The sequence below is a fragment of the Pelophylax lessonae genome (genome assembly GCF_965119305.1).
Source record: "Pelophylax lessonae genome assembly, chromosome: 11".
NCBI lineage: Eukaryota > Metazoa > Chordata > Amphibia > Anura > Ranidae > Pelophylax > Pelophylax lessonae.
This window is the reverse complement of record NC_138778.1, coordinates 224750852-224772008: the sequence shown is the minus strand read 5'-3', so window position 1 is coordinate 224772008 and position 21157 is coordinate 224750852. Positions and strand designations below refer to the sequence as shown.

The 21157-nt window shown below is 42.9% G+C and overlaps 2 protein-coding genes across 2 annotated transcripts in view; both read left to right on the top strand.

Moving 5' to 3' along the window:
- BCAS4 (breast carcinoma amplified sequence 4) overlaps positions 1–21157 on the top strand; it is a 1047728-nt gene that overhangs the window by 689422 nt on the left and 337149 nt on the right. The window lies entirely within an intron of this gene.
- PARD6B (par-6 family cell polarity regulator beta) overlaps positions 20961–21157 on the top strand; it is a 76587-nt gene continuing 76390 nt past the window's right edge. Inside the window, exon 1 of the mRNA XM_082272204.1 lies at positions 20961–21094. Coding sequence (XP_082128330.1) covers positions 21026–21094 — 69 coding nt within the window. The 5' untranslated portion in view covers positions 20961–21025. The remainder of the gene's footprint in view (positions 21095–21157) is intronic.

Here is a 21157-nt window from a genome sequence, read left to right as displayed (position 1 = left end):
AAGGACATCAATTTTATTTGGGTACAGGGTCGCACGACCGCGCAATTGCCTGTTAAAGTAACGCAGTGCCGAATCGCAAAAATGGCCTGGTTTAACTCACACACAGTTTAATCAATCAGGCGTTTAGTTCGTAGCCCAACTTCACATAGGACGATTCTTGCATCTCCTACAAAGCTTGCCTATCGGCCATATCACCTGTTAATTCCAAAATCTCCCATTCTTAGGCCTCTTTCACACGGGTGCACCGCCCGACGGAGTCCGTTCTGCTCAGCGGGGGGATCGATCCGCTGATCCCCGCTGAGCAGGCGGATGACAGCTCCATCTCGGCTCTGTGTGCAGAGACGGAGCTTTCAGATCCCTCTATAGGGAGATTGGATGAGAACGGACGGCCTGTCCATTCTCATCTGATCCCATCCGATCCGATCCTCCAGATGGATGGAAAATAGGGTTTCCATCCGTCCAGGATCGGATCGGATAGCAGCGGGTGTCAGAGGAGATGTCTCCGCTGACACCCGCTGCCCCATAGGGATGCATGGAGCGTCCGATCAGGTCCACCTGAAAAACTGACAGGCAGATTGAATCGGATCGCCCCGACGCCCGTGTGAAAGGGGCCTTTAGTTTGGCTAACCTCTGCTACCCCTGGTTCATAATTCCACTCAGTTCTGGTTCAGCAAGTGAAAGTGAAATGGGGGGGTAATCCCCGATCTGACACAGGCTGATCCCATTTGGGGTGTTGATGGGGCTCCCCCCTCCCAACTTGTGTACTCTCCGATAGACGTGCTGCCGGCTCATAGCGGCATGTTCCCTCCTCACCCACCCCGACAAGCAGGGCCGCTGATAGGGGGGCACAACCAGCCCTCTTGTAGGGGGCCTGAGCACACAGGGGGGCCCACACAGAGAGGGGGATTAGTGATGGACAACAAATACAGAAATCTTCCTCCAGCACCTGAATCTGATCTGTCCCTCTCCCTGCTATCAGCTTTTATCTGTTGACAAAGAGACAGTCGTCCCTCACTAATCCCCCTCTCTTGTGTGGCCCCCCCTCCCAGCACTTATCTCTGCTCAGGAGTTTATTTGTAACTTTGTTTCTCTCTCTCTCTGTCTCTCTGATCACTGAGCTCCAACTGCCCAGCCTGTATATTTTTCTCATCTCATCTTCTTTTTTATTTAACATAGTTTTTTTTTTTAGATTTAGCAGGAATTATGTGAGTTATGTTATATTTGTGTCTGCTAATAGTGATTTTGTTGTAATTTTAGCTAAATATATCTTTAATATTTTCTTGGGGGGGGGGCCCTGCCAGGTAGTCTGTACGGGGCCCCGCGCTTTCTAACAGCAGCCCTGCCGACAAGTCACCTTCGGTTACTGATGTTTCGTTTACTCGATATTGATTTTCACAACTGATTGTCTCTTGCTTGTTTTTGAATTTTTCGTTTGTGAATTTTTTTGTTATTCTCTTACCCTGTCCCCCCGCCTTAAGGCTACGTTCACATGTGGGTGCAGCGGATCACTCTGCCCGCAATCCAGAAATCATTGCAAATCGCAGGACACCTGTGCGATGCCAGTGATTTGCAATGGCACCCCAAACGCTGTGCGATGTTGCAGCGATTTCCGCCTGCTGAATCACGGTACCATCGCGCAAACAGAATCGCGGGATGCATGACGCACAAAAGAAGCTCTTGTACCTTTTTTGGGCATCATGCGTCCCGCGATTCCGTTTGCGCGATGGTACCGCGATTCAGCAGGCGGAAATAGCTGCAACATCGCACAGCGTTTGGGGTGCCATTGCAAATCACGGGCATCGCACAGGCGTCCCGCGATTTGCAATGATTTCCGGATCACGGGCAGAATCGCGGTGATTCTGCCCACAATCCACTGCGCCCACGTGTGAACGTAGCCTAAGTTTCATGGCCACCATAAACATTATATCTTGTAAAGTTCTGTTTTCCTGACTATCATATCTAAAATGTTTGTGTTATATGTATTTTTGATTATTTAAATTTGACTAAAAACAGTTAAAAAAAAAAATGGCCTGGGCATTAAGGGGGAAAATCTTCCGGCCCAGAAGTGGTTAAATGCGGCCAGTCCCCTGCTAAACTGGCTGAATTTTATTCCATTTACCACATGGGCAGCTTAAGGCCCCTTTCACATTGATGGACTGATCGGGTCTGCATTTTATTTTCTTTGGCAGACCCGACCTGATCGGACCATCCATTGCCCTCTATGGAGCAGTAGATGTAAACGGACATGTGTCCGTTTTACACCCGTCCACATCCGATCCGACCTGCTAAAAACGGACAGATGGGGGATCCGTACTCCATCCGTCTGGCCAATCGGATCAGATGACAGTCAGATGTAAACAGACAGGCAAACAAGAAACACAAAGAAAGGCGCATCGACCTAGCGCATTATCCTCAATATAGGCTTTAATGTTAAAACATAGAATTGGCTACTCACAAGCAAAGGTATATAAATTGATTTATACCTTTGCTTGTGAGTAGCCAATTCTATGTTTTAACATTAAAGCCTATATTGAGGATAATGCGCTAGGTCGATGCGCCTTTCTTTGTGTTTCTTGTTTGCAGTATTGTTGGACTGCCCCAGTCCTTTTAGGCAGCAGGATCCTAGCCATCCAAGACGTCATTTTGAAAGTCCCGTGGGCAGAGCAGTCAAGGAGTCGGCTTTTCTGAGCGCAGGAGATAGGTGATTTATCCACCTTGTTTTGAGCAGTAAACAGACAGAAAGTCAGTTTACATCTGACCACCCATAGAGGACAGTGGGCTGTGTCCATGCCTGCTCTGCATTAGCGGAGCGGACACGAACCTGTCACCAGCCTGCTCAGTGGGGATCAGCGAAGAGATTCCCCCCCCCCCCCCCCGAGCAGGCGGATTCGCTGGAGGAGATCCCTAATCCATCTGTAGTCCAAGACAAGAATTAGGGGGGCTTTACAGACTTTGAAATAACATATTTGATCAAAAGTGACCGGAGGAACGCAGTAAACTTCTCACCAAAAAAAATTTAATCAGGCAAGTGTGAATAACATTTCAATTTTTGTACTGAATTAGATTTGCCATATAGAAAGACTAAGTGTGGCTCTAATATTATTATAATTATTAATATTATACAGGATTTATACAGCGCCAACAGTTTGTGCAGCGCTTTACAATATGAGGGAAGACAATACAGTTAGCATACAATTCAATACAGGAGGAATTGGGAGGGCCCTGCTCATTAGACACTCCTAAACCTTGTGGACGGCCTTCCCAGAAGAGTTGAAGCTGTTATAGCTGCAAAAGATGGGCCAACTCAATATTGAACCCTACGGACTAAGACTGGGAATGCCATTAAAGTTCATGTGTGTGTAAAGGCAGGCGTCCCAATACTTTTGGTAATATAGTGTATGTAAAGCACTGCATAAATTGACTGCGCTATATACTTACATGTAATAAACTAAATATTAAATAATGTTCTTCCATAGTGTTCTTATGAGAAGATGGTATTGCAGACCACAGATGAACAAACCATGTTCGAATTGAGTCGTTATGAGTACCTGGCTTATATGGGTGGATGGAGTCCTCCTCCCATTAAATCAGAAATATCTAGAAAATCAACTTAATCAGAATTGCTGTTCTTTGTGGTGAATGAACAATTCAATAGAACAATAGAAACTCCTTGTCTACTCATCTACCCATGAAGGGATTTCCAATATGTCATCTAACACAGTGTGAGATGACTACACAATACACAACACGAGTCCCAACAAAGGGCAAGGCACTACCCAGCAATGAAACCTCCTCCCCAGGCCCTCCATTGTTCCCTGATAGTTTAACGCTTAAATTAGGATAAACAGAGTTTTGGGGGGAATTTCATGGGTAATTGCACGCTTTGATTACTGGGATTTGTTATCTGTTTGCTGGAGGTACAATGGGTAATAAAAAAGGAAATTGGACTGTGTTATTGTATTGGTTTAAGGATTTGTAACTAAATTTAGAAAGGGAAGTTTTTATGGGCGGTCAGAGGGCATAACCTTTAAAGGAGAGTGCGGAAAATGGTGTTTATAGTATGGCCAGAGAAGAAGGGACTCGTAATTGACGGCCAATGTTTGATGATTTTTAAATTCAGATTTATTCATTTATAAATATATAAAGCTGGCAACACAAATCTATTTTGTTTTTTTGTTTTGTATCTCGTAATTCAGTCTAAATTTTATTTTTAAAAATGTTTAAATTTAATTTTTAAGAATTTTTAAATTTGAATTTTTAAAAATTATGATCAACTTTCAAATCGCTATCCAATCATTACATACAGGTGTAAAACTGGCAGCCCTCCAGCTGTTGCGGAACTACAACTCCCCTGATGCTTTGCAGTTACAAGTATGACTCCCATAGGCAGAGGCATGATGAGAATTCAGATTTATTAATTTATAAATATATATTTTTTATTATTTTATTAAAAAAATAGATTTTTTAAAAAAGGGCAAAATTTGATTTATTTAAATCTGTTTGAATAAAAAAATTAAACCATTAGGGCAGACATTAAAATGTTTACACTTTCAGTGGAGTTATAATTGGGTGCCTATGGTATTTCACACTATTTAATTCTCAGAATTTAAAAATTATCAAACGTGGCCGTCAATAAAAACTTCCCTTTCTAAATTTAGTTACAAATCCTTAAACCAATACAATAACACAGTCCAATTTCCTTTTTGTTACCCATTGTAGTGGAGGAACTTTCACCAATCCAACCAAAGCTAAAACTAGTTTTGGCTTCAGGTAAACTTTAAGCTGGCAACACAAATCAGTTTTGTATTTTTTTCTTGTAATTTACTCAAAATATATATATTTTTTTTAATTTTTCAAAATTATGATCAACTTTCAATATCGCTATCCAATCATTACATACAGGTGTCAAACTGGCGGCCCTCAAGCTGTTGCGGAACTACAACTCCCATGATTCTTTGCAGTTACAAGTATGACTCCCATAGGCAGAGGCAAGAAGGGAATTCAGATTTATTAATTTATAAATGCATATTTATTATTAATTTATTAAAATAATATTTTATTTAAAAAGGGCAAAAGCTAAAAACAAGTTTTGGCTTCAGGTAAAGTTTAAGCTGGCAACACAAATCAATTTTGTGTTTTTTATTTTGTAATTCAGTCTAAATTTTTTATTTGTTTAAAAATGTTTTACATTTTTCAAAATTATGATCAACTTTCAAATCGCTATCCAATCATTACATACAGGTGTCAAACTGGCAGCCTTCCAGCTGTGGCGAACTACAATTCCCATGATGCTTTGCAGTTACAAGTATGACTCCCATAGGCAGAGGCATGATGGGAATTCAGATTTATTCATTTATAAATATATATTTTTTATTACTTTATTAAAATAATATTTTATTTAAAAAGGGCAAAATTTGATTCACTTAAATCTATTTGTATAACAAATTAAACCATTAAGACAGACATGAAAATGTTTACACTTTCAGTGGAGTTATAATTGGATAGCGATTTGAAAGTTAAAAAAAGCTAAAAACACGTTTTGGCTTCAGGTAAACTTTAAGCTGGCAACACAAATCAATTTTGTGTTTTTTATTTTGTAATTCAGTCTAAATTTCTTATTTGTTTAAAAATGTTTTACATTTTTCAAAATTATGATCAACTTTCAAATCGCTATCCAATCATTACATACAGGTGTCAAACTGGCAGCCCCCCAGCTGAACGACCCCCCAGCGAACACAATACACTGTCCAATTTCCTTTTTATTACCCATTGTAGTGGAGGAACTTTCCCCAATCTATCCAAAGCTAAAAAAAAAGTTTTGGCTTCAGGTAAACTTTAAGCTGGCAACAAAAATCAGTTTTGTATTTTTTTTCTTGTAATTTACTCAAAATATATATCTATATATATATATATTTTTTTTTTTTTTTTTCAAAATTATGATCAACTTTCAAATTGCTATCCAATCCAGTGTTAATTTTGGCAGCAAATTTCTATTTAGTTTTAGTCTTAGTCTTAGGACTAAAATGGCATTTTAGTTTTAGTCCCATTTTAGTCTTCTGCAAGTGTTTTAGTTTTAGTCGTATTTAGTCGACTAAAACTCCAGTACATTTTAGTCGACTAAAACGTCCTACATTTTAGTCGACTAAAACTCATTTTAGTCATCTATAATGGAATGGGTGTAGTTCAATTGTAATTTGTAATGCATTATTTAAGCATTTCTCTACAATTTCCAAACTCATTATATGCTACTGCTGGTCCTTGAGTGAAAAATCTAATATGTTATTATTTATGGTATTAAGCTTTGAGCATGCGCCAGTGTTAATTTTGGCAGCAAATTTCGATTTAGTTTTAGTTATAGTCTTTTGACTAAAATGCCATTTTAGTTTTAGTCGTATTTTAGTCTTAAGACTAAAATGCCATTTTAGTTTTAGTCGTATTTTAGTCATCTGAATTGTTTTAGTTTTAGTCGTATTTTAGTCGACTAAAATTGTGTTAATTTAGTCGACGAAAACGTTTTAGTCGACGAAATTAACACTGATCCAATCATTACATACAGGTGTCAAACTGGCGGCCTTCCAGCTGTTGCGGAACTACAACTCCCATGATGCTTTGCAGTTACAATTATGACTCCCATAGGCAGAGGCATGATGGGAATTCAGATTTATTCATTTATAAATATATATTTTTTATTACTTTATTTAAATAATAATTTATTTAAAAATGGCAAAATTTGATTTATTTAAATCTGTTTAAATAAAAAAATTAAACCATTAAGGCAGACATTAAAATGTTTACACTTTCAGTGGAGTTATAATTGGGTGTCTGTGGTATTTCACACTATTGAATTCTCAGAATTTAAAAATCATCAAACGTGGCCGTCACGTCAATAAAAACTTCCCTTTCTAAATGTAGTTAATCCCTAAACCAATACAATAATACAGTCCAATGTCCTTTTTATTACCCATTGTAGAGGAGGAACTTTCCCCAATCTATCCAAAGCTAAAAACACGTTTTGGCTTCAGGTAAACTTTAAGCTGGCAACACAAATCAGTTTTGTATTTCTTACTTGTAATTCAGTCTAAATTTTTAATTATTTTTTTTTTAGTTTTTTACAATTATGATCAACTTTCAAATTGCTATCCAATCGTTACATACAGGTATCAAACTGGCAGCCCTCCAGCTGTTGCGGAACTACAATTCCCATGATGCTTTGCAGTTACAAGTATGACTCCAATAGGAAGAGGCATGATGGAAATTCAGATATATTAATTTATAAATCTATATTTTTTTTATTAATTTACTAAAATAATAATTTATTTAAAAAGGGCAAAATTTTATATATTTAAATCTGTTTGAATAAAAAAAATTAAACCATTAGGGCAGACATGAAAATGTTTACACTTTCAGTGGAGGTATAATTGGGTGTCTGTGGTATTTCACACTATTGAATACTCAGAATTTAAAAATCATCAAACATGGCCATCAATAAAAACTTGCCTTTCTAAATTTAGTTAATCCCTAAACCAATACAATAACACAGTCCAATTTCCTTTTTATTACCCATTGTAGAGCAGGAACTTTCTCCAATCTATCCAAAGCTAAAAACACGTTTTGGCTTCAGGTAAACTTTAAGCTGGCAACACAAATCAGTTTTGTATTTTTTACTTGTAATTCAGTCTAAATTAAAAATTTTTTTTTTTTTAGTTTTTCAAAATTATTATCAACTTTCAAATTGCTATCCAATCATTACATACAGGTGTCAAGCTGGCAGCCCCCCAGCTGTTGAGGAACTTCAATTCCCATGATGCTTTGCAGTTACAAGTATGACTCCCATAGGAAGAGGAATGATGGGAATTCAGATTTATTCATTTATAAATCTATATTTTTTTTATTAATTTACTAAAATAATAATGTATTTAAAAAGGGCAAATTTTGATTTATTTAAATCTGTTTGAATAAAAAAAATTAAACCATTAGGGCAGACATTAAAATGTTTACACTTTCAGTGGAGTTATAATTGGGTGTCTGTGGTATTTTCACACTATTAAATTCTCAGAATTGAAAAATCATCAAACATGGCCGTCAATAAAAACTTCCCTTTCTAAATTTAGTTACAAATCCTTAAACCAATACAATAACACAGTCCAATTTCCTTTTTATTACCCATTGTAGTGGAGGAACTTTCCCCAATCCATCCAAAGCTAAAAACACTTTTTGGCTTCAGGTAAACTTTAGGCTGGCAACACAAATAAGTTTTGTATTTTTTTTTTCTTGTAATTTAGTTTACATAGTTAATATTTTTTTTTCATTTTTCAAAATTATGATCAACTTTCAAATCGCTATACAATAATTACATACAGGTGTCAAACTGGCTGCCCTCCAGCTGTTGCGGAACTACAACTCCCATGATGCTTTGCAGTTACAATTATGACTCCCATAGGCAGAGGCATGATGGGAATTCAGATTTATTCATTTATAAATATATATTTTTTATTAATTTATTAAAATAATAATTTATTTAAAAAGGGAAAAATTTGATTCACTTAAATCTATTTGTATAACAAATTAAACCATTAAGACAGACATTAAAATGTTTACACTTTCAGTGGAGTTATAATTGGATAGTGATTTGAAAGTTGATCATAATTTTGAAAAATTCAAATAAAAATACAATTTTAGACTGAATTACAAGAAAAAAATACAAAACTGATTTGTGTGGCCAGCTTAAAGTTTACCTGAAGCCAAAATTATTTTTAAGCTTTGGATAGATTGGGGAAAGTTTAGAACCCCCCAGTGGTTTCCCTTTTTTTTGGTGTTGGTGTCTCCCAGGAGAGACTTACTCACCCTGGTGACCAATGAACCAAAATTGAATTGCTGTCGCAGGATTAGGAAGTTAGAGGAATGTTCCAGTGGAGACACCTATTCTGCAGAATGACTGTCTAAGGGATTTTTAGTCTTTTTGGAGATATTTCCCCACTTGGCTCCAAGACAGGAAGTAAAGAGAAATACAGTATCTCACAAAAGTAAGTACACCCCTCACATTTTTGTAAATATTTTATTATATCTTTTCTCTTCTAAAGATGATGCACAAGAAAGCCCGCAAACAGTTTGCTGAAGACAAGCAGACTAAGGACGTGGATTACTGGAACCATCTCCTGTGCTCTGATGAGACCAAGAAAAACTTATTTGGTTCAGATGGTCAAGCGTGTGTGCCCTCAACCAGGTGAGGAGTACAAAGACAAGTGTGTCCTGCCAACAGTAAAGCATGGTGGTGGTAGTGTCATGGTCTGGGGCTGAATGAGTGCTGCCGGCACTGGGGAGCTACAGTTCATTGAGGGAACCATGAATGCCAACATGTACTGTGACATACTGAAGCAGAGCATGATCCCCTCCCTTCGGAGAATGGCCACAGGGCAGTATTCTAACATAACGACCCCAAACACCTCCAAGACGACCACTGCCTTGCTAAAGAGGCTGAAAGTAAAGGTGATAGACTGGCCAAGCATGTCTCCAGACCTAAATCCTATTGAGCATCTGTGGGGCATCCTCAAACGGAAGGTGGAGGAGCGCAAGGTCTCTAACATCCACAAGCTCCTTGATGTTGTCATGGAGGAGTGGAAGAGGACTCCAGTGGCAACCTGTGAAGTTTTGGTGAACTCCATGCCATAGTGGGTTAAAGCAGTGCTGGAAAATAATGGTGGCCACACAAAATATTGACACTTTGGGCCCAATTTGGACATTTTCACTTAGGGGTGTACTCACTTTTGTAGTCAGCAGTTTAGACATTAACCACTTGCTGACTGCCAACAGTAATATTACTGCGGCAGTGCGGCACCCCTGGGTCCAGCGAAGTAGACCTACATCGCACGCTGCCGGAGACGTGCTCCCGCTGTGTTTAGACACAGCGGGAGTCGGGCCGGAGGAGGAGAGGCAGCAATTGCCACCTCCCTTCCCCGATCATCATGGAAACTGAGAAGACCCGCCTGCTTATGTAAACAAAGCAGGCGGATCTTCTCAGTGACACAAAGGAAGGGATCTGCAGACTCATCACAGCTGAGACTGCGATCTCTGTGTCTGTCACAGAACCCCCCCCCCCCACACACACACACATCAGTAAGCATGAGGCATACATTTAATCCCTTGATCACCAACAGTGTTAACCCCTTCCCTGCCAGTGTCATTATTACAGTAACAGTGCATATTTTTAGCACTGATTACTGTAGTAATGTCACTGGTCCCCCCAAAAGCGTCAAAAATGTCAGTTAGGGGTCCGATCTGTCCGCCGCAATGTCGCAGTCCCGCAAACAAATTGCAGATCGCCGCCATTACTAGTAAAAAAACCCAAAAACAATAAAAATGACATAAATCTTTCCCGTAGTTAGTAAACACGATAACCTTTGCGCAAACCGAAGAAAATACGCTTATTGCGATTTTTCTTACCAAAAATATGTAGCAGAAAACAAATTGGCCTAAAATGTTACATGTGTGGTTTCCAGGAATATCAGATGTCTGTTGGAGTTGCGGTGAGGATAGGGGTACGATGGTACACATATGGTGGAGCTGTGTCAATATACAACAATTTTGGAAAGAATTGTTGAGTCAGATCCAACTCATCACTAACACTACTGTTGATTTTACCCCTGAATGCTGACTTCTGAATATAATGAACTGGTCACTGAGCGATTATAAGAAGTCGTTGGTGAAGCACTTACTGAATGCTGCCAAATCTATTATTCCTAAATATTGGAAGTCAACTAGAACACCTACATTGGGGGAATGGGTGGGAGCTGTGAATTCAATTCATGATCTGGAAGAATTAGCTGCGGTAGCTAGTGAGAATATTGGAGGATTTAAAAAGCTGTGGGAACCGTGGGTTCATTTTAGGTCTTTGGATATATATAAGAGCTTATAGGATGGTGGAGCAGAATTGGCTTTGTAGGGGGGAGTTGTTTTTTTTTTTTTTTTTGTTTTGTCTGATTTAATATGATTTAGAATTATTATGTAAAATTATTGGAGTATCGTGAGTTCCTTTTCTTTTTTTGTATTGACTAATAATAAATAAACTTCAAATGTAAAAAAAAAAAAAGTAACAAAAAATTTGATTTTTACATTTTTTTTTTGGGAATGTCATATTGTTTTTTTTTTTTTTTTCAAAAATTATCGCTCTTTTTTTGTTTATAGCGCAAAAATTTGTTTGGATAGAGTGTCGCACGACTGCGCAATTGTCCGTTAAAGTAACGCAGTGCCGAATTGCAAAATAGGGCCTGGTCAGAAAGGGGCAAATCCTTCCAGGGCTGAAGTGGTTAATGGCTGTGTGTTGAGTTATTTTGAGGGGGACAGAAAATTTACACGGTTATACAAGCTGTACACTCACTACTTTACATTGTAGCAAAGTGTCATTTCTTCAGTGTTGTCACATGAAAAGATAGAATAAAATATTTACAAAAATGTGAGGGGTGTAGTCACTTTTGTGAGATACTGTACCTCCACTGGACCACAACAGGAAACCTCCTCCACCATAGCCAGTTTTTAACTGAAAGCTCTGGCACTGAATACACGTTAGGACTGATTGACTGACTGTGATTGTACAAAAGCCAGCAGCTCAAAGTGAGCTACTGGAATGTTGCCAGAATTATTGGTTTGTAGAACTGGAATTTCCAGCCATTTCCATGTCGTGAACTCATTCCTTCTTTAAACGTGCCTCTTGGGCAATAAAGACCCCTCCAACCACACATTTTAACCACTTCTGGACCGGAAGGTTTTACCCCCCCTAATGACCAGGCCATTTTTTGCGATACGGCACTGCGTTATTTTAACTGACATTTGCGCAGCTGTGCGAAGCTGTACCCAAACAAAAATTGATGTCCTTTTTTTCCCACAAATAGAGCTTTTTTTTGGTGGTATTTGATCACCTCTGCGTTTTTTTATTTTTTGCGCTATAAACAAAAAAAGAGCGACAATTCTGAAAAAACAAAAAAAACAAAACAATATTTCTTACTTTCTGCTATACAGTCAATAAAAAAAAAATTAAAAAATCAAACAGTTTTTTTTATCAGTTTAGGCCAATATGTATTCTGCTACATATTTTTGGTAAAAAAAAATCCCAATAAGTGTATATTGATTGGTTTGCGCAAAAGTTATCACATCCACAAACTAGGGGAAAGATTTAGGTCATTTTTATTTATTTTTTAATTTTTTCTACTAGTAATGGCAACGATTAGCGATTTTTAGTGGGACTGCGACATTGTGGCGGACAGATCAGATACCTAATTTACACTTTTGGGGGGGACCAGTGACATTACTACAGTAATCAGTGCTAAAAATATGCACTGGTACTGTACTAATGACACTGGCAGGGAAGGGTTAACACCAGGGGCGATCAAAGAGTTAAGTGTGTCCCTAGGGGTTGCTTTCTAACTGTGTGGGGGATGTGCTTACTAGATGAACACAGAGATCTGCGTTCTTGAATAGCAGGAACACAGGATCCCTGTGTTCATCTCTGAGTGCCGGTTCACACTGATCCGAATTGTCAGGCGACTTGGTCGCCTGACAAGTAGCGGTTCATGCTGTGCAATGTCGGAGCGACTCAAGTCGAAGAAAAGGAAAAAGGTTCCTGCACATTTTTTTGCAAAGTCGGAGCGACTTGCATTGACTTCCATTATGTGAAGTCGTTGCACGCCGCGCCTAAGTCGCGGTGCGCGGGCGACTTCATTAGTCGCCTGAAATCGGGGGCGACTTGGAGTCGGATCAGACTCAGACTCCAAGACCAGACCTTCTCGTCCAACATCAGTATCTGACCTCACAAATGTGTTTCTAGAAAAATGGTCAAACATTGCCATAGACACGCTTCTAAACATTGTGCACAGTCTTCCCAGAAGAGTTGAAGTTGTTATAGCTGCAAAGGGTGGACCAACTCAATATTGAACCCTACAGACTGAGACTGGGATGCTATTAAAGTTCATGTGTGTGTAAAGGCAGGCGTCCCAATACTGTTGGTAATATAGTGTACACATGTGACATGCGCAAGATATCAGAATGATGGAGCCAGGTACAGGAAATGCGTACACTTGCACGTTTTTTAAAAAAAGTTTTTTTTTCATGGCCTTTACATAAACGTTAAAAAAGTTGTAAGTGTACGCATTTCCTGTACCTGGCTCCATCATTCTGATATCTTTCGCATGTCGCATAAACATACATTTCTCAGAGGAGAAAGCTAGGACTGTTTATAGATCAGATGCATAGCTTGCCATACACAAGTGGTCTCTGGTCAAGGTCACGGCGGGACTCATGGTCATCCAATCCGCAAATCTCATCCCTGCTTGCTCTTGGAATTCTTTACATTGCTCTGTTTTTCGTCTCTAGATCCCAGATGATGTAAAGAGCGCTTAACCCCTAATTAATCCTGCATGCCAGGAATATGAGATGATCACTAGTGTGAAAGGTATGTATTTACATTGTTCTAGCTTTCAAGTCAAACATGTGAAAAACATGAAGGTTGGCAGCCAGCGATCTTTCCTGTATGATGGAACATAGAAACTTTGACTACACCCTGCTGTGGAACGTCAGAAATGTGTAGTATTTCACTGAAGAACTTCGCTGCTTATCTTGTATCAATACACCTGATAATGTAGTGATGTTTTTTTTTTTAAACTATTTTTATGGTGCTGTGTCTGTGATGACATGCTGCATTTATCAGGCTTATAAATTCCATCTTGAAATAGCTTTCTTCGAGGAGATGAGTCCAGGAGGAGAGTTAGGTGGCTGTTAGAGAACCTCTGTCGCTGTCATCAGTAGAAAGTGGCTGAAGAGCTGGCACTTCAAGGGCTTCAGAACTTGCAAGTTTTCTGAAAGGTGACTGATGGGGTATTTCAGCTTGATGACAGCTTTACACAGTTGTGTAGAGAGAAGGCTCCGCTTATAAAATTTGGAAGTGTTACAAATTCATTTGTTTTTCTTCACAGATCTGGCTACTTTGAAGTGATATTTGTGTCTGGCGCAGGCTGGACAGTAAAAATTATTGTAAAGGCAGAAAGTGCATTCTATGCATTAGGATAAAACACCTTCTGTGTGCAGCAGCCCCCCTAATACTTACCTGAGCCCAATTGTGGCTGGTGCTCCATGGGCCAGGGGGGGGGGGGGGCAGACGGACCACACCAGCTCACACACCATACCATCCCCCCCCCCCCATCGCCGGCTCACTCACCCTGGACGGACGTGGAGGTCAGGCAGCTGCTACGGCTTCCCCTGTGTCTCCTCCCTCCTCCTTGGCCAATAGCATGGCCTCTCCTTTACACCTTCTGTGTGCAGCAGCCCCCCTAATACTTACCTGAGCCCAGTGGAGGCTGGTGCTCCATGGGCCAGGGGAAGCAGACGGATCACACCAGCTCACACACCATACCATCCCCCCCCCCCCCATCGCCGGCTCACTCACCCTGGACGGACATGGAGGTCAGGCAGCTGCTGCGGCTTCCCCTGTGTCTCCTCCCTCCTCCTCCTCCTTGGCCAATAGCATGGCCTCTCCTTTACACCTTCTGTGTGCAGCAGCCCCCCTAATACTTACCTGAGCCCAACGGTGGCTGGTGCTCCATGGGCCAAGGGGGGTGGCAGACGGACTACACCAGCTCGCACACCATACCACCCCCCCCCCCCCCATCGCCGGCTCACTCACCCTGGACTGACGTGGAGGGCAGGCAGCTGCTGCGGCTTCCCCTGTGTCTCCTCCCTCCTCCTCCTCGGCCAATAGCATGGCCTCTCCTTTCAGCCAATCGGGAAACGGGTCTCAGGACCAGCGTCCTGATTGGCTGGGAGGAGGATCCATGTGATAATAGCGAATATTCATTTGCTATTGCAAGAAGGGGGGTACCCACGCGCTATCACGTTTAAAAATATAAAATTTTAAAATCTCTATAGAACAGCTGCAAGCACCGAAAATGGCAAATTCTAATGCCAAAAAGGTGCAGAATGAATAAAGTGAAAGTGGTGCTGCGCTATTCTATCAATAGTATGAAAACCAAATAAATCACTAATGTGTCATAATAACACTACATGCAATGATGTGCCTGATGAATAAAGTGCATGTGCTGGAAATGATAAAAGATGTATAGAGGTGGGCAAATGTGTATATGTGTTGCAATCTCACAAGGTGCATATAGAAAAAAAAAGATGTGTTCAAAGCACTTAATCAGAAATAATCATTATAAAACCGTTAGTAGCAAAAATAATCCCCTGATGAAGTCACATGACAGTGACGACACGCGTAGGGAAAGCTGATAGACTATTGGAATTGTTGCCAGAGGACCGGCTGACTGTCATAACGCTGTATGCCATTTTTGCGGCTTTTCGTCTTATGTGAGTGTTCCAGCCTTTTAATTAATAAATACTTTTTTAATAACAATATCACACTATTGGAGTTCCTCTAATCACGTGCTTAAAAAAAAACCCCATTGGAATCCAGATGCATGGATAGGGGGGGCGGCGCCCCAATGCACCAGTCACCACTGCCTGAGCCCCCTCTAGATCCAGGGATGTTGCACGAGAGACCCGGCTGGGTGCGAGACTCTCCCTCCTGATTAATGAAAAGCAACTAGTGCGCTCAAAATGAAATAAAGCATACATCAAATGCTATTATTTAAGTGAAATTTAAGAAATCATGTTGGCTTTACAAATATAAATCCATGAGCAACAAAACAAGTGTATAGTGAAAAGCAACCACTTAAAAAAAAATAAAATGTGCAATAATTGCAATTATTATTGGTGAATAAAGTCTTCAAAACGAAATTTCTACAGATGATTCTTTCCTCAAGATTACAGCGAATCTCAATCCTGCATGCAACACCACGTGACTAAAAAAAGGAAATGGGTGGCTCCTTACCAGTTCCCAAATAACAGATAACCTGTTCAATTCCACCCTCATAAGGTCAATTGGCTAGGGCTGATGTGGAAGTAAATCCAAAACTGCATGCAACACCACATGACTGTATATAGATAATAGATGGCTCCTTACCAAACCAACAATTTCAGATGGCCTTTTCAATCTTATCCTTATAGGGTTAAATTGCTTGGGCTGATATCTGATCTCCCTTCACTCAGGGCCAACCACGAGATTACAAGGTGTATATTTTTGAAAAGTCTATAACGCATCCGGATCCTGAGGAAGCCCAGATTGTGGGCGAAACGCATTGATCAACCGCACTATAGGGCGTGTTGTGTTATGTGATACACCTTTTAAATGCTGTATCTTTATGTGTCGATTTTACCATCTTGTTTTCAATAAAATTTGTATATTTTTTAGGATTTGTTTTCCTTTCATCATTTTGGGCACATTAACCTGTTTACGACCGCCCGCTGCAGATATACTGCGGCAGGCAGCCGCTCCCCGGCAAATCGCTGTACATGTACGGCGCTCGCTCTCGGGAGTCTAGAGGGCAAGCGCGCGCCGCCGGTGGCACGCTCCCTCCCCTGCTCGTCAGCAGGGAAGCCGATGCATGTGTCAGGTGGCTCTGATTGCCGCCTGACATCAGCGATCATTCCCCGCTGAGAGAGAAGGACGGTCAGCTGTTGTAAACACAGCCGACCGTCCTCCTCCCTGGGATGATCACAGAGGTCATGTGATCCTGCTATATAGGATCACATGTCTCTATGGTCATCTCGGAAGCCACCCCCCCCCCCCAAAGTTACAATCACTCCCCTAGGCTCACATTTAACCCCTTGATCACCCACAGGGTTAACCCCTTCCCTGCCAATAGCATTATTACAGTAGCAGTGCATATTTTTAGCATGATTACTGTAGTAATGTCACTGGTCCCCCCAAAAGTGTCAAATGTCAGTCAGGGGTCCGATCTGTCCACCGCAATGTCGCAGTCCCGCAAAAAAACGCAAATCGCCGCCATTACTAGTAAAAAAAAACCAATAAAAATGAGAAATCTTTACCGTAGTTAGTAGACGCGATAACTTTTGCGCAAACCAATCAAAATACTCTTATTGCGATTTTCCCTTTACCAAGAATATGTAGTAGAAATCAAATTGGCCTAAAATGTTAAAAAATTTAGATTAATTTTTTTTTGGGGAATGTTATATAGCAGAATGTGAAAAATATATATATATTTTTTTTTCAAAATTGTCGCTATTTTTTTGTTTATAGCGCAAAAAAAAAAAAAAAAAAAAAAAAAAAAAAAAAAAAATCGCACAGGTGATCAAATACCACCAAAAAAAAGCTTTATTTGTGGCAAAAAAAGGACATAAATTTTGTTTGGGTACAGCGTCACACGACCGCGCAACAATTGTCCGTTTAAAATAACGCAGTGCCGAATCGCAAAATAGGCCCTGGTCAGGAAGGGGGTAATATATAGCAGAATGTGAAAAATATTTTTTTTTTTTTTCAAAATTGTCGCTCTTTATTGTTTATAGCGCAAAAAATAAAAATCACACAGGTGATCAAATACCACCAAAAGAAAGCTCTATTTGTGGGGAAAAAATGACTTAAATTTCGTTTGGGTACAGCGTCACACGACCGCGCAATTGTCTGTTAAAATCACGCAGTGCCGAATCGCAAAATAGGCCCTGGTCAGGAAGTGGGTAAAATCTTCTGTGGCTGAAGTGGTTAAACTCCCTATTTCCCTTGTCTGCAGGGTCTCCCCCTGTCAGACTTGGTTTAGTTTTAGATTTACAAAATTAGAACAAATTACACTTCTATATGTTTCAGATACAACAAACGCATTGCTGGAGTAAACGGTGATGGCCACCAATAGGAAGCTGGCAAAAGTGGAAAAATTTCACATGGGTCCTGTCTGTCCTGTCTGTTTTATTGACCCCCCCTGGACAATGTTTGTTTTATCATCCAGGGGACTGGAATGGGCTTGTGTTGCAGGGCCTCATATAATAAAAAGGTGTACATTGGCTGTAAGATCCCCCCCCCCCTCCCCAATATAGTACAACATGCCATACACAGTGAATTGTATACATACAACATGCCATACACATAGTGGATTGCACAGAGTCCAGCAGGTGCCTGCTATGACATTTGTTGGTTCAGGAAGATAAACATTTCCCTTCAGAATCCAGTCAGCAGAGTTACAACTAGAACACAGGGGGGGTTCTGTTGCCAAATCCGTAGGACCCCCTGCCATGTCAGAGGCGCCATCCAGCCCGTGGGCTGCTAATTTTAAACCAAGAGAAGCTGTCTTCCAGCGTAAACCAATCAGAGAGGGAAATGGGCACTTTTTCTGCCTGTAAAAAAAAAAAAAAGCAGAACGTTTACCAGGCTGTTCCCCTCCATGGACTATTGTATGAACTCCTTTCCACCAGTGTGTGTTGTCTATGGGAGGCTCTCACCCCAATCTAATATGGGACACTAATATCTACCCAACCAATCTGACTGACCATGTGTGCTGGCCACCAGGGATACCAACCTGTGCACAACTGGGCGTTTCCTGCAAACTGGTATATATTGTATTCTATCATCTCTCGCCTTTTTCATACAGACGGCTGGGAGGGAAGTGGGCAGTAAAAACAGGTGGTTGAGCTGAGGTTTTTATCACCCCGGTTGCCCAACTAAAATCTCCAATACAGATAAGGGGGCCGTAGATGCTTTGTGTTGCAATGTTGCGTGTCAATTCGGCCATGCTGCAATCGCCAGCCAAACGCTTGGATCTTGGTTTCAGCTCATCGGTCCTATTGAAAATCTCTCCCCTCAGGGGGTCCCCCCTAGGGGTGTCACCTCATCCCTTTAAACCAGGACACACATTCATTACACAGGTTCTGTGGCTGATTAAGGTGGTAATTAAACTCACTGCCTTATGTGCATTATATCAGCCTCAGAGCCTGTGTAATTCATATGTGCCCTGGTTTAAAGGGATGAGCTGGCAACCCTAGTCCCCCCTACTCAGGGACCCCCCTCAGTGTCTCTCTCTCCTCAGGGGTTCCCCCTCAGTCGCTCTCTCCTCAGGGGTCCCCCTTCAGTGTCTCTCTCTCTTTCTCCTCAGTGGTCCCTCTAGTGTGTCTCTCTATCCTCAGGGGTTCCCTCTCAGTCTCTCTCTCTCTCCCCAGGGGTTCCCTCTCAGTCTCTCTCTCCTTAGGGGTCCCCCCAGTGTCTCACTCTCCCTTGGGGTCCCCCCTCAGTGTCTCTCTCTTCTCAGGGGTCCCCCTCAGTGTCTCTGTGTCTTCAGGGGTCCCCCTCCGTGTCTCTCTCTCCTCAGGGGTCCCCCCTCAGTATCTCTCTTCTCAGGGGTCCCCCTCAGTGTGTCTTCAGGGGTCCCAATTCAGTGTCTCTCTCTGCTTAGGGGTCCCCCCTCAGTACCTTTCTCACCTCAGGGGTCCCTCCTCAGTGCCTCTCTCTCTCCTCAGGAGTCCCACCTCAGTGTCTCTCTCTCTCCTCAGGGGTCCCCCCCTCAGTGTATTTCTCTCCTCAGGGGTCCCCCTCAGAGTGTCTCTCTATCCTCAGGGGTTCCCTCTCAGTGTCTCTCTCCTTAGGGGTCCCCCCCAGTGTCTCACTCTCCCTTGGGGTCCCCCCTCAGTACCTCTCTCTCCTCAGGGGTTCCCCCTCAGTGTCTCTCTGTCCTCGGGGGTCCCCCCTCAGTGTCTCTCTGTCCTCGGGGGTCCCCCCTCAATGTCTCTCTCTTTCCTCAGGGGTCCCCCCTCAGTGTCTCTCTCTCTCCTCAGGGGTCTCCCCTCAGTGTCTCTCTGTCCTCGGGGGTCCCCCCTCAATGTCTCTCTCTTTCCTCAGGGGTCTCCCCTCAATGTCTCTCTCTCTCCTCAGGAGTCCCACCTCAGTGTCTCTCTCTCTCCTCAGGGGTCCCCCCCTCAGTGTGTTTCTCTCCTCAGGGGTCCCCCTCAGAGTGTCTCTCTATCCTCAGGGGTTCCCTCTCAGTGTCTCTCTCCTTAGGGGTCCCCCCCAGTGTCTCACTCTCCCTTGGGGTTCCCCCTCAGTACCTCTCTCACCTCAGGGGTTCCCCCTCAGTGTCTCTCTGTCCTCGGGGGTCCCCCCTCAATGTCTCTCTCTTTCCTCAGGGGTCCCCCCTCAGTGTCTCTCTGTCCTCAGGGGTCCCCCCTCAGTGTCTCTCTCTCTCTCTCCTCAGGGGTCCCCCCTCAGTGTATCTCTCTCCTGAGGGGTCCCCCCTCAGTGTCTCTCTCTCTCCTCAGGGGTCTCCCCTCAGTGTCTCTCTCTCTCCTCAGGGGTCTCCCCTCAGTGTCTCTCTCTCTCCTCAGGGGTCTCCCCTCAGTGTCTCTCTCTCTCCTCGGGGGTCCCCCCTCAGTGTCTCTCTCTCTCCTCAGGGGTCTCCCCTCAGTGTCTCTCTCTCTCCTCAGGGGTCCCCCCTCAGTGTCTCTCTCTCCTCAGGGGTCCCCCCTCAGTGTCTCTCTCTCTCTCCTCAGGGGTCCCCCCTCAGTGTCTCTCTCTCCTCAGGGGTCTCCCCTCAGTGTCTCCGTCCTCAGGGGTCCCCCCTCAGTGTCTCTCTCCTCAGGGGTCCCCCCTCAGTGTCTCTCTCTCTCTCCTCAGGGGTTCCCCCTCAGTGTCTCTCTCTCTCCTCAGGGGTCTCCCCTCAGTGTGTCTCTCTCTCCTCAGGGGTCTCCCCTCAGTGTCTCTCTCTCTCCTCAGGGGTCCCCCCTCAGTGTCTCTCTCTCTCCTCAGGGGTCCCCCCTCAGTCTCTCTCTCTCCTCAGGGGTCCCCCCTCAGTGTCTCTCTCTCTCTCCTCAGGGGTCTCCCCTCAGTGTCTCTCTCCTCAGGGGTCCCCCCTCAGTCACTCACAGCCCCGACGGTTCTCCCCCCTGATACAGATTTGTTGTCGTTGCCATGGCGGCCGCCCGCCCGACGTCATGACGTAACGCGGCGCTCCCCTTCGCTCTCCCTCTTCTCTGCAGGTGGAAGGGGGCGGGGAATACCTGCGCGCTCCGGAGGTCAGGTGCACGCGCCGTGTGTTGCGGGAGGAGCGGGCAGGGGGCGTGGCGGTGACGCAGGCGGCCCGGGCTCCGTGTCAGTGAGGAGAAGCGCAGAGAGGAGGAGAGCGGAGAGAGAGAGAAGAGGAGAAGCAACATGAACCGGGCGAACCGGGCCACCGGAACCAGCGCCAGGTCCCTCAGCACGGTGGAGGTGAAGAGCAAGGTACGACAGGGGAGGAGCTGCTGTAATGGAGGGGAGGGGGAGGGGGGCACCTGAGGAGGAGGG